The sequence below is a fragment of the Mus musculus genome, chromosome 18 (assembly GCF_000001635.26).
Source record: "Mus musculus strain C57BL/6J chromosome 18, GRCm38.p6 C57BL/6J".
Lineage (NCBI taxonomy): Eukaryota > Metazoa > Chordata > Mammalia > Rodentia > Muridae > Mus > Mus musculus.
Genome location: NC_000084.6, coordinates 12,427,445 through 12,441,953, shown reverse-complemented (window position 1 = coordinate 12,441,953; position 14,509 = coordinate 12,427,445). Strand labels below are relative to the sequence as shown.

At 47.1% G+C, this 14,509-nt stretch overlaps 1 protein-coding gene across 5 annotated transcripts in view; it reads right to left on the bottom strand.

Moving 5' to 3' along the window:
• Lama3 (laminin, alpha 3) overlaps window positions 1-14,509 on the bottom strand; it is a 249,597-nt gene that overhangs the window by 141,060 nt on the left and 94,028 nt on the right. For all 5 annotated transcript variants that reach the window (XR_003952502.1, XR_385977.4, XM_006525685.4 and 2 more), the window contains exons 12-14: window positions 11,939-12,073; window positions 2,483-2,620; window positions 813-859 (exon numbers count right to left, since the gene is read on the bottom strand). Coding sequence is in view for 3 of the 5 variants with exons in the window: in XM_006525685.4 (XP_006525748.1) it covers window positions 813-859; window positions 2,483-2,620; window positions 11,939-12,073 (320 nt within the window). In the remaining 2 variants the exon portion in view is untranslated. The remainder of the gene's footprint in view (window positions 1-812; window positions 860-2,482; window positions 2,621-11,938; window positions 12,074-14,509) is intronic.

Genomic DNA, 14,509 nt, shown 5'->3' with positions numbered 1-14,509 from the left:
GGACTGTGGGAGACTGTCCAGTGACCTGCCCGACTTAGGATCCATCTCAAGGGGAGGCTCCAAGGCCTGACACTATTACTGATGCTGTGGTACAGTTACAGACAGGAGCCTAGCATGGCTGTCGTCTGAGAGGACCAACAAGCAGCTGACTGAGCCAGAAACAGATACTTAACATCCAACCAATGGACTGAAGTCTGGGACCCCTGTGGTTGCTTGCACAAGGCCCCAGAAATGTATACAGCAGAGGACTGTCTGGCCTGGCCTCAGTGAAAGAAGACTCACCCAGCCCTGGAGAGACTTGAGGCCCCAGGGAGTGGGGGGACCAGATAGCGGGGTGGGAGGTCAGAAGGTTGGGGACTTCCTCTTGGAGGTAGGGGGAGGAGGAATGAGATGAGAAACTGTGGGGGCAATGACTGGATTGTTAAAAAAAAAGTAGAAGTAATAAAAGGAGAGATTTTTATTTGATGTATTTAAGTGTTTTACCTCCCTGTCTGTATGAACACCATATATGTGCCCAGTGCCCAAGGAGGCCAAAAGTGGGCACCTGACCCCCTAGAACTGGAGTTAAGAATGGCTTTAAGTCACCATGTGGGTGCTAGGAATTGAACTTGAGTCCTCTATAAGTAACCTCGAGGAAGAACTAACTCCAGGACTCTAGGCTATAAGCTTTAAATAGATCTTATTCTTTCATTTAATAAAATAATACATATGCATCTTGAATTTAAAACCATGGTGAGGTTGCCCAGTTTAAGAAAATTGTGTCTTATGTTAGTTTCAGGAAGTTTTCCAGGGTAGCCATGACCCCTACTTACCAGGCTGGAGTCAAGGGTCCCAGCTGGATGGCAAACACTGCCGGACCCTGCATATAATTCAGAGACGTTACAACACCTGGCTGATCATTTAGGTGCTTCAGATTTTTAAATTTTCTTTCTTGTAAGTGCACCTACATGTATGCTTTTATAGATGCGTGACAAAGACCATGTGTAGCTACACTAAGACATGCCAAGAGAACAAACTTTATGCTTGATCTGCTCTGACTCATCCGTCACTCAGTAACTCTGCCCTGCCTAGGAACACAACTTCCTTTCTGGGTTTAATGCTTGCTAGTCTCTAGTTTTAATATATATTTTAACTTGACTTTGAGAATTACATGTAATATATTTTGATCACTTTCTCTTCCCTCCCTCAACTCTTCCCAGATCCTTCTCTGCAAAACCTCCTTTCTAATGGGTGATGGTTACACTGAAACTTTGAGCAGCTTTAGAATTGTCCAGCAGAGGGCGATATTGCACTATAATTCTCCCTGTCCCCATGTGTACTGAGGTTCTTGGTGACAAAGCTGGTGTGCTTTCCTGTCTTCGCCTGCAGAGGCTATAGCTGAGCACTTGCAATGTCTTGATTACACTGTTTGGTAGTACACTGCGTCTATGGCTGGTTTTCGCCATTGGACCATATCCACAACAGGATTGTATATCCTCACGAATTGCCCTTTTGCTTTTCCCCAGTGTTTCCTCTTTGTAAGTTTGTCTCCGTTCTCATGAAGACCTGCTCCTCTTCCTCCTCTCTGCTCCTCCTTCTCTGGCAGCCCACACCTCACTTTCTCTCCTTTGTCTTCTGTACTGACCATGCCTGTCCTGGGCTCCTCCCAGCATGGACTGTGTCACTCTCCAGCTCGGGTATAGTTCTGGCTACTCTACCACATCACCCACAGGCCTGATGACCACACAAGGACATACAGGCCTTCTCAGGGCAAGCCCTGTTATTGCTGACTGCACTTTCTGCCCTGGTCTGGACAATTCTGATTAGGAAAGTTCTGGGAAATGTGACCCTCTCTTCTACATAGTCCCACCCAGCTCTGGATGCTTCACCCTCAGTGTCCCCAGGAACCAGGAGGGTTCCTACAAAAACCACATTTTTCTGATGGAAAGTCTGGGTCAGTCTACAAACTGCCCTGCTCCATAGCACAAGAGAACTCTGAAATCACCAGGCCAGAATTATTGGCGGGTCTGGGTCTGCCACATCAAAGAGCTTGGGGAAATGCAGGTAGCTCGTTTCTGTGTTGGGAGAAGAGGCAGAACACAGCCCTGGTCCCTCTTAGCCTACAGCAAAGATCTTATGCAGCCCATATCAGCACTAAGAGTCACTAGGGAGAGAGGCATGATGCCTTGGTACATAGGGTCTCGGTGGGGTGTCAAACAATGCAAGGGCAGATTTGTGGGGTCATGTGACTACGCTGATGCAGAGGGCTGAGAAACCCAGATTGTTTATGAACGGGTATTTAAGTTGTTCTCATCAGGCACCGACTGTCTCTGGGGTCGAGCCATGATGCACATGCTTCCAGTGACACTGGCATAGGGAAGACTGGACCAAATACTTAGGGGGCTTGAGCCAATGTAGAGAAGACTCACCAGGCTTCTCCAAGAGGTCAGCTGCACCCACTCAGATGAGGACCGAGCCTCCAACATGCTGCCGGCTTCCTTACCTTGGCAGTATGGAAAGTCATAGGCTCCCGAGAGACACCTGTCACACTGCCTCCCGGTAATTCCAGGCAGGCAGTCACACTGGCCATTCCCCGGGTCACAGGGCACTGGATAGGATCCAATCGTCGAACACTGGCAAGCTGCGAGAAAGAGCTGATCAGACTCAGACACGCGTTACAGTGTACATAGGGCAGGGGCCTGGAACCCTCAGATAGGGCCAGAATGACCCAAATTTAAGTTCTAGATTCATATCCTTGATTGAGCTAAGCCTCAGTTTCCCCTCCCTTACATGGGGCTAATCCTGGCTTCTACTTGAAAGGGATTAAAACTTGACAAGTAAGCAATGCCCCTCACAGTCAGGACTTACAAGGACAATAGTTTTATGTTTGGCAAGACTGACTGGTGGAAAAGGGGGCTCTGCGGGTCCTGCTCGAGCTCAACAATGGCACTAAGAGGAGGAGGAAGAAAGGAAGAGACGCGTAGTAAGTTGCTCGAGGGTCGCCAATGCCACATCCCATTGGGATCAAACTATTCCAGTCCAGGTCAGCTTGTAAATGTCCCCAGTTTCCTGTTCTCTTCATATTCATTTTCTCACGGTCTCATGTAACTGAACCATCATGGAAAGAGTTACATAGGCTGGGCAGGGAATGGGTGGGGAAATCCATCCCAGAATCCTTGTCCTATACCAGCATCTCTGTCTAAGTAAATAAGTAAGCGGGCAGGGCAGAGGGGAGGGATGCTGGCCCCTCCCCTCCGTGCTCCCTTCTCACTGGGTCAGATTCCTATGTCTCTGTATTTATACACTCTTGCAGGCCCACAGCTGCTTTGTGTCATGCCTCTTTGTACTGTGTAGACCCTACTGCTGGGGGACGTAACCAGGGTGAATGGCCCGACTAACTTCTTACTGCCCAGAGTCTCCATCTTTACAGGATCTGGAAGGGACTGGAGAGATAATCCCACTGAATCCCACAGTTACATGGCAAAGTTCAAAAGTTACAAGGTATTCTTGAAGTTACTAGATTAGTCTATGAAGCAAAGAACTCCCTCCCACCTGCCACCATAGGGTCACACTCATTTGGATCCAAACATCAACTGTGATACTGCATTCATCACTCATGCCTGAGTGGCTTACTTAGCCTCTTTACACCTCAGTTTGTCCTTCTGTAAACTGGAGTTGATAACAAATCTATCTCCCGAGTCACTAGAGAATTACCAGCCCTGAAGCATGGGAAACACTGAGCTCAGAGGCGCCACTCCATGTTTGCTCCTTCTGACATCTCTATTCCACTTTCCCTCTCTCCAAATGTGTCCCTTTGTCTATCCCACACTGCATGGATGGGCACGATGAGTTAGCACTTCTGATTGCCAAGTTTATGTTCAATGTTCTCAGTAAAAAATTTAATTATATACATAATAAAAATTAATCATAAATGCATGTCTCTCTCTCTCTCTCTCTCTGTAACAACCTCATTTGCAAGGTCACCAAATTCCCACACTAGTTGGGACCCTAGAGAAAGAACCAGCCATAGGTAAAGTCCCCTATCTTGGGATCTGAGAGAAATGTGACTAAGCTTTCGGGCAAAGAGTGTTGAGGGGGCAAGACAGAAACCATGCTTTCTCTTTTCAATCTCATGAAGGATGTGGCCAGAGCTACATGGGGACTCACTCTGAGGGGGCTTTGTGGTATGAATAAGAATGCCTAGCACATGTCTGTCCTGCTGTCACCATAGTCAGACTCTCACCGAGGGAGTGGAAACAAGGCTGGTTTCCCCATTAACAAATGACCTTGGAATCCAAAAGGGCATAGTGGCAGCTTGAGAGAATGTGCTACGCCCCACCTCCTACCCATAGCCATCATTCCAGCAGACAGTGATCAGCGTTCTGCTGTGTTTAATGGTAGTATGGCTAGGTGAGTGTTGTGGGAAAATATAAAAACATGCATCTCTGATCTCAAAGAGCCAAGATTCTAGATGGGAAGCTGAAGAATGCAGTGGCCAGAGTGCCCTCCCCACGCTCCCAAAGCTATGTGTGAGAAACGTGTCTAATGCAACACTACCAGTTGTTGGGAGCCACATGAACAAGGACATGGATACTGTATGTCTCCACCAAAGTTCCATCCTGGCCTTGTGGCCCCACCAAGTCTGTTTGTAGAGATTAAGTTTCTACCTTGGGTAGATTTTTAGAGAAATGTTCTTGGCCTCTGTGTCTGTTGTTTTTGTGAGTCAGCTTGGCTAGGTTTTAGTGGCTACATGTTTGATCAAACACCAGTATCAACATAGCTACAAACATGTTTTATATATGAGATTACCAGTCTGATCAATAGACTTGCTAGACAGAGTATACAGCATCCTGGGAGGCCGAGGCAGGAGAATTCCTGAAAGTTTCAGCTCAGCCTGGACTATATAGTAACTTCTGGACTAGCCTGAGCCTATCATAACACCCTCCGTCACATAAAAATGTGGGCTTTAGGAAAATTAGAGTCAGAGCTGAATAGTCAAAAGCATAAGTATGTGAACTAAATCCTCTCTCTCTGTGTGTGTGTGTGTGTGTGTGCATGTGTGTTTGTGCACGTGTGTGTGTGCATCCCTTCTGCATCTGTTTCTTTGGAGTCAAATACAGATTTTTGGTTCCTTTTAAATTTATCAGCTGCACTATCAATTTGGTTTAATTAATTATCAGTGCAGATCTAGCCTGCTTTCTGCAGGAGCGGACTCTGACGACTGTTTGAGTTGCTTTGGGAGCTCGTGGAAGTGGCTTTCTAGCCTACCTTTACTGCCTCCATCCACCCTTGAAAGAAGAGATCCGTGATAACGCATCTTGAAGTGACAGCAAAGAAGCAAGCACATTGCTTCTGGGTACCCCTAATCAAACATGTATGAAGTCAATAGTCTGAGGATTTGGTAACTGAGATAGATGGGTTTTGGTTTGGTTTGGTTCGGTTTTTGTCAGCTAATAGTATAATGGCATTGGCTGGCTGTTTCTCCCTGTGGAGGCAGCACAGAAGAGTTCTAGACTTTGATGCCCAGCTCGCCAGCATAAATGGCCCCATAGTTCTTGTGTCTTTCCCAGAGAAAGGCCAATCTCCTACAGCCCAGGCAGACTGCTGAGAGCCTGGCTTTCAACCTGGACTGGCAGAATTACAACACAAGTTGAATTCTTAGCCTCACAAAATATCTATAGGAAAAGGAATCAAGGCAGGGATAACATAATCATTGCTGTCAACCTGACAGGATGGGAAACCATGTGGGACACACCCCTCTGGGACTGGTGCCCTTCCCGTGACCAGTGGTGATGCTGTTTCTCCCACATCCATACCAGGATGCATGGGTCCAGGAAGCAGAGAAAGAATGTGCATGTGAGTGCCAAGGTATCAGGAGACCAACTGTGCCCACTTTCTGAGCCTCTCAGGCTACGCCATGGTTCCCAGGTGTTTGGCTAGGTACCAGGCGAGGTCGTGGTGAGAAGGTATGTTTTAGAGATTGCTGGCAGACGACCCTTCAGAGCACTTCCTTAAATGAAAGAAACTTCTCGTCCAGACTGTGTTCTGACCTTAGCAGGAGAATCAGCTCTGCTTTAGGCTGCCAGCCTAGCTGTGGATTTTAGTCCTTCTAGTACCCACAATGCCCCAGCCAACTCCTTACAATAAATCTCTCGCCATGCCCACGCCTGGGATTGTGAAGCCTGGCTGATTCAGGTTTCCTCTTTTCCTACTTTAGGGGAATGAGTACAAAGAAAGCAAGCAGGAAAGCATCAGGCAGCTGCCTGGAGCCCGGAGTGCACAGACACTGGCCCGTAGGGTCACAGAGGCTGCTCCAGGCCACACGGTCACACTCTGGAGGCAAAGCAAAGGCTTGGCCTCTAACACACTGCTGTTTTAGATGGCTCGCTCCATCTGCCAGTGTTTTCATTACATTCCAACCGTACTCAGAAGCGCCAAATTCCAAACCCCAACCCCAACCCTGGCAGCCCTTCCACGCTCTTGGAAACACCGCGAAGCTTTCAAACCAGTCTAATTCTCTTCTTTGTCTTGGGGTGGGTCCTTTGAGTTTCTGAAGTATTTGCTTTCCCCCTGCCCCCATCTACTCCACACTGTTTAGATCTAAAATAATTCTATTCCTAAGGTATAAAAAACTAACACAGACGAAGTCCCCCTTACTTGTGGTTTGGATCACAAATGCCCCAGACACTTCCTTATATGTAATGAGACATCTTAGGGGTGGGACTTGAGTTCAAACACAAATCTATATCACACACACACACACACACACACACACACACCTGCCTGAAGGGATTTTATATCTTTTTTTTCTTTCTTTTTGAGGCAGGGTCTCATTACATAGTCCTGCCTGGCCTGAAATTCTTTATATAGACCAGGCTAGTCCTGAACTCTTATAGATCCACCTGCCTTGGCCTCCCAAATGTCTGGATTAAAAGCATGTGGTCTCATGAACAAGCCTTAAACAAAACTTTTAATATACATCTATTTTTATTGTGATCTGTCACATGAAATCTGATGTAGAAGGGAGATGTCTCAGAGATAACGTGCCACAAAGACTGGAGAGCAAAGTTCAATTCTTCATGTAAAGGTGGAAGGATAGCTGTCTGCAAAGCTGTCCCCTGCCATTCACACACATGCCCTTGCATGCACTAACCCCCTTAGCATGCTACACACACACACACACACACACACACACACACACACACTACACACAATAATGCTAATACTTTTCAAAGTATATTTTAGGGTATTTTGAACTTTCACATTAGACCTGCCAGACCTGTAAGAACAAAAGTTCAAGTGGTCAGGAAGCTTGGACACCATGCTGTCCACCATCTCCTAGCCCCAAGCACAGTCCTGGTCCACAGAGAATGCAAAGCAGATATCTATGAAATAAATGTGAATAGCCCCAGAAATCCTAGTGTGAGTCCTGACCTGGCCATGTTCCTGTTCCTGATAGGTGTTATCTTGAATCTTACAACATGGCCACCAGACAGGTCCCACTGGGGCAGCCACCCTCTCCACCTTCACAATACAACACAGTCAAGAAGCAAATTAAAGTACACAGAGCCCCTTATTATAGAAGTGATGCTTTTATTTCCCAGGATTTAGGAGGTTTTCCTTCCTTGTAGGAAAATAGATTGGTACCTTTCCAGCCAAATCCACAGTGCCAACAATGGATCCCACGGCCATCACAATCCACTTCTCTGGAACTTGGCATAAACCCTAGAATATTATAAGCCTTCCCAAGCAGTTGCCTTAGATATTATTTAGGAAAAAATGACCTACAAAATGAAGGTCCAGTTTGAGGCTGGCCCCAGAGGGTTCTCCGCCCCTAGACACATGCTTTTGTTTTGCCCCTGGAGTGGCCGCCAGCTTTCCCAGGGGCATCCCTTGAGCATCCCAGATCGGGGTCTTCTGGAGCATCAGTCACAGGTCAGTGAGGCTGAGGTTTCAGGGCAGCTTCAGTGAGATGTGCCTTTAGCTCATGGTCAGAGAAAACCACTGTTTTCCACATCCCCTGTATCCCCTGTGGTGCCAGCACAGCACAGCACAGCACAGCACACAGCACACACAGCACAGCACACAGCACAGCACACACAGCACAGCACAGCACAGCACACAGTACAGCACACACAGCACAGCACAGCACACAGCACAGCACACAGCACAGCATAGCACAGCACACACAGCACAGCACAGCACACACAGCACAGCACAGCACACACAGCACAGCACACACAGCACACACAGCACAGCACACACAGCACACACAGCACAGCACACAGCACAGCACACACAGCACAGCACACACAGCACAGCACAGCACAGCACACACAGCACACACAGCACAGCACAGCACAGCACACAGCACAGCACACCAGAGCAGGAAAAAGAAAGCTCAGACAGGAGGGAGACCAAGAGAAAAGTGAAGAGTATGGAGAAGAGAGACAGAAACTCGAGGAGGAAAAGTGAAGGGGAAGTGATCCTTCCGCCATCACCCAGGTAACCAACCAACCCACAGGTAACCAACCAACCCACAGGTAACCAACCATCCCACAGGTAACCAACCAACCAACCCAGGAAGTCACGGCCGCATGCTGAGCCGGAAGATAGAGTGCAACTGAATACAAGTGCACGAGTGAGCTTTGTGTGTCAGTCTCTTATTGGTGATTTGAGTCTATGAAATGAAATTACAGGGTAGCTGACTGAATCAAAGTCAAAAATAAAACAATATAGCCTTGTACTTTCAAAGTCTGGAGTCAATTAATTTAATGAAAAGCATAACTCCCAAGTCTACAGTCTCAGGAACAACTTAAAAGTGGTTTTTGTTTTTTAATTATTATTATTATTTTTTTTTACATCTTTAAAGCAATAAAAGGCAAAGCCATAAGGATCAACTTTATCAAACATATCTGATGTAGCATTTAGGGCAATGTTAATTTGATTCTGAAACACAATGGATTTAGTAATCCTCTCTCTAAAAGAAAAAGACCGTAAGGGCCTGTAAGATGCTCAGTGGATAAAAGCCCTTGCTATTCAAGCCTCATGGCCCAAGTTTAATCCCAGGAACCACATAAAAACCCAATGCAATGGCTTAGCCAATAACGGAACCTGTCATGGAGCCTTGTGGCCTGAGTTTAATCCCTGGAACCCACACGGTGAAAGGAGAGGGCCAGCTCCCAGGGCACAAATGTGTGTTTGTGTATGTGTGTGTGTGTGTGTGTGTGTGTGTGTGTGTGTGTGTGTACAAGTTAACAATAGATACAGAATTTATCTTTAAAAAGAAAAAAATCAAGCACAAGAGGACAGAAACTGAACGTCTGCAAACTCAAATTCTTCCAGAATGTTCCAAACGTTAGGTAACAAACTGCAGGGTAGACTGGATACCACCTCTGGAATAAACAGTCTGTTCCTATCCAAGTCTAACAACAGTTATTTAATGAGCATTGCAGGATTCTGGGAAGGGGGACCACGTGAGTGCCCACTACTCCCACTGATAGAAAATACAAGAACAAGACTGCAGCTTGAGTGCCAAGGTCTGAGCCACACCCCTCCGTCCTCACATTATGAGCAGAACAGAGGAAGAGCAGAGAAGAGGGGTCGGCGAGAGCACCAGTCACCTCCCATCTCTGTTAGCCTCTCTCTCTCCACTTGGAACCACAGAGACCAACAGGGCTGACAGCAAACACACAAAGCAGGGACCAGTCTGCTAATGTTCCAATAGCCCTGCCACTCAGCACCTCGAGTCCTTTTGATCCATCCGGTAAGCTCCAAAGACTTTGGAAAACCTTAGATTGGTGATTCTCAGCCATCTTCCTAAAGCTGTGACCCTTTAATGCAGTTCCTCATGTCATGGTGACCCCCCAACCATAACATTATTTTTGTTGCTACTTCCTACTGTAATTTTGCTACTCTTATGAATTAAAATGTGAACATATGTGTTTTCCAATGGTCATGGGCAACCCCTGTGAAAGGGTCATTTGATCCCAAAGTGGGTCACGACCCACAGCTTGGGAACCAACGCCTTGGAAGCAGCCATCCAAACATACTGTGGTAGAAAAATAAACAAGATGACAAATTCATTATATCTATCTATATCTATATCTATATCTATATCTATATCTATATCTATATCTACATCTACATCTACATCTACATCTACACCTACACCTACACCTACACCTACACCTACACCTACACCTACACCTACACCTACACCTACACCTACACCTACACCTACATCTACATCTACATCTATATGACTCCAATCATTTAAAACAGGGAATAAGCAACACTGTTATATGCTCTGCTACTGAATGAACAGCTGCCAGTCAGGCCAGGAGCTGCTTTTTAAGAGAAAATGGCAGTGTTAAAGCTGAGTATTCTTAACCCCTGCCCTTGGGGCACATTCTAACACTTGGGAGAGGACCACAGGATAAAACAACCCCACCCTTCTCTCTGTTCGCACTGGTTACTGTGAATGACGTGGCCAAAGGCCCACGCCCCTTTGATTGGCTAACTCCAGTCATCTCCTTATTTACCAGCCTGGTTTTTAAGTAAGCAAAATGTGCTAGTCAGTTTGTTGTTGCTGAGACAAGATGCTCAAGTCAACTTAAAAGGAGGAAAGAAGGATTTGTCTAGAGTGTGGTCCCATCCTGGAGCACTGGTCCTTTAGCTTTGCTCTTGTGGTGCAGTTGAACATCTCACATTCTCAGCTATAGCACATGTAAGTCCCTGTAGGTTTGGACCCTGTTGGACATCTGAACCGGGAGCCTTGCCTCCCACAGCCTCCGCTTTGCTCCTCACTTACTGAGGCTTAAAGCAACAAAGTAAGTAAACAAAGGAATCTGCAACTTGGAGATGCTCTAACGCTTCACCACCCGAAACTGGTATCGTGTACGGGGGCAAAGTTACCTAACTAATCCACACAAGCAGCTTGTCACAGAATGCACTGGGTCCGGATTCGGATGGGCCAGCCTGTGCTCCCATTGGAAATGTCCATGGGCTCACTTTTGAGTGTGCATCTCTGCTTCAGGTCAAGGTAGAGAAATACATGGTTGCCTTCCCCCTATTCTCATCTGCATAGCTGCCAGGTAACATGGGAATAGGACAGCTGAGACCTTCTGTGGTTAAGAGAGATGAAGGCTGAGAATTGACAGCAAATGAGAGAGCAGTCCATGAGCAGAAGGAGGAAAGAGGAGGGTCTGGAGCATGGCAGGCAGACATGTAAGGAAAGGATCACAGACTCTTTAAGTGACACCGAGGAAGTGGGGGCAGAGCAGCATAGAAGAACACCATGCTTAAGCAAGCCGCTCCTCTGCACCAGAGGCTTGGCCCATCAATGCACATGTGGCCCTCAAACAATCGGGACTGCTGTAAGGGATTGTCTTGATGGCCTTAACTGATGAGTAAAGACCCACCTTAAATGCTACCTTTCCGTAGCCGCCTACATAGAAGGACATGAGAAAGGGGAAGCTTCATGGTTTTGCTGGCTTGGCCTTCGTTCTCTGCAAAGGTTATCTACCCAGTGGCTACTGATACTGGTCCCTTCACTGATACTAGGACCTGCTTCTTCATGCTCCAGTGCGGACAAAGGGCCAGAGGCGCTCCAGGATTTCAGCAAAGATAGGGACTGCTTGAGACATCCAGGCTGTTGGCACCCTGCCAGCCCCGCCTCTTCTCCTATCCTGGCAGGGTCCTAAACTGTCACACCACTGACTCTTCAAAGCCAGGACTTGAACCCAAGGTGACAACGCACAGTCCAGGTACTTGACTACCATAGAGGAGGGAGGACAGAGTGGGAAAAGGAATGGTCTTAGTGGACAGTAAATGTTACACCCACATATAAAGCTGGTTAAACCACAGGCTATGAGGCTCTGACAGAGGCCTATCTGTGCTCCCTTGGGAGTCCAACCTGGGAAGCAGGGATCAGCATTTCTACAGTTTATCTTCTTACCTTGGCATATGGGAAATGAATAGGAGCCCGAGCGGCAGGAGTCACACTGGGGACCCTCAACCCCAGGGCGGCACAGGCACCTGCCACGATCGTCACATATCTCTGGGAGAACACCTTCCAAGTTACAGTCACACCCTGCAAAGAAAGAGACTGTCAGAGAGACCACTGTGCCCAAATAGACTTCATGCTTCTCCCAGGTAACAGAGACTGTGAAAGATTTATGGCTGGTCAGCCTTCTTAACACTTAAGACAACACTGTAAAGGGAAACGAAATGAAGACTTGGAAAGGCATAGGTACTATCTATAAACATCCCAGGTTTGTAAAATAATTATAACACCTACACCTATAAAAAAAAGCTTCTTTTTCTTACAAGTTAGTACATTCTAAATGCTAGAACTTTCATTTAACAGATTTCTATGTAATAGAAATTTAATTGAATGTATTTACATTTTCTCGTGTGTGTGTGTGTGTGTGTGTGTGTGTGCGCGCGCGCGCGCGCTCGCGCGCTCACGTGCTCTCACACTTATCAAATGCCTTCACCCTTCATTAGAGACAGAGTCTCTCATTAGTTTAGAACTTCACCAAGTAGGCTGAACTCACATGCAGGAAGCTCCTCAGATCTGACAGTCCCTGCCTCCCCTCTCACGGAGGCTCAGACTATAGGCATCTAGCCAGTTACTTTTATAACAACCTGACAAGCTAGAGTCATTGGGGAAGAGTACCTTTCAGACTGGCCTGTAAGCAGGCCTGTGGTGTATTTTCCTAATTACTGATTGATGTGGGAGGGCCCAGTCTATGTGGGTGTGGCCACCCGAGGCAGGTGGTCCTGTTCTATAAGAAGGCAGACCTAGCAAGCAGGTCAGCAGCGCCCCTCTGTGGCCTCTGCATCAGCTTCTGCCTCCACTGCCTTTTCTCAGCCATGGACTGAATGGGTGAGGATGGCTAGGAGCCATCCTCAGGAGTCACACTGGGGACGCTCAACCCCAGGGTGGCACAGCAGGCTCCTGCCACGATCATCACATATCTCTGGGAGAACACCTTCCAAGTTACTGTACCTGGATGTGTCAAAGGAAAGAAACCCTGTCCTCCAGGTTGCTTATGGTCACGGTATTAGATCACAGTGATGGAGACCCTAGCTAAGACGGGCCTGTGACAGGGTACCCAGGATTTTGTGTGGATTATAGAGGACTGAACAGCTCCTTCTGCTTGGAAGAAGGCGCTCACTGACAACCATCTCTTCAGCTCCTTCTTCTACTTATTTGTTTATTTGTTTATTTGTTTATTTATTTATTTATTTATTTTAAAGATGAGGAAGCAACGTAAATCCAGTCTCAAAGAGTGTGCCAACTTGGCTTCCCAGATTTCCATGTGATTGCTTTACACAATGTCCCAGACAGGAAGCATCCAGGCAAAACGGCTACTGCCAATACATATAACAATAAATGCCCACCTCAGGGCCTTTGCTCAGACCACAGTATCCTCTGTCTAGAATGTCCTGTCTTTCAACTGTCTGTGCACATGCACTCCCCAGGCCTCCAGGTCTTCCTGTCTGTGTAAACAGGCTCTGCTCTGCTTCTTAGTCTCCATCTCACCTGAGATTGTCTTTCACATTGCTTTAGAACTCTCTCACTGGAAGGTGACAGGAGACTGAGGCAGCCCACTGGCTTGTGACCTCTGAGTCAAGGTTGCCACAGGCTTTGCACCTTCTGCTCTCACTCTATGGACATCTTGAAAGCACCACAGAAAAGCCCAGCCAGGCTGCCTCCAGGATGAAGGTAACACAGAGAGATGCCAGCTACCAACACAGACCCCCAGCAAAGCACATCAAAGCTACTAGCAGGCTGTGGACCTGAAGGAAAGACCTTTGGTTGTTAGACTACTATGTTTGGAGTGATCTTTCATTGCAGAGGAGTGAAGACCCTGTTGGTTTGAACCCTTTGCCACTACCATGGGACCCAGATGCCACCAGATACTTCTCAGTCAATGACATTTCTCAAAAACAAGCTTCTTGTTTGACTCCATTGTGAATGAATGAATGAATGAATGAATGAATAACAAAGTTAAGCACGACCCTCGTAAGGTAAGTATTCACTTTATAGTCAAAGAAAAGGGCACATGGGGGTGCATTGGCGCATTGTCACATTGGAATTCCTGTTTGCCCAGGTCCTCCTGCAGCCCATCTGCTGGGCAGGACTGGCTAGGTCTGGTCTTGGAGCCCTCTGACATCATTGCTAACCAGCCTGTGGTCATCAACAATGATTCGGGGGTGATCAAGGCTGGTTTTGCAGAAAACTAGATCACTAAGTACTGTTTCCCACACTATGTCGGCTGGCCCAAGCACATATGTGTTATGCCTGGAGCCCTGCAAGGGGCCCCTTTTATGGACCAACTATGTGGGTACCCAAAAAGGAATATGAAGAAGATAGTTCCCATGTGATTCATCACAAATTCCTTATAATGCCCAAGGAGGGTAGAGATATTGGAAGAGAGGGAGAAAACGGGAACCAGAGCCCTTGACCCCTTTTTGCCTGGGTTCCTGTTTTAGGCTCAGAGTCCCCTGTATAACCTGA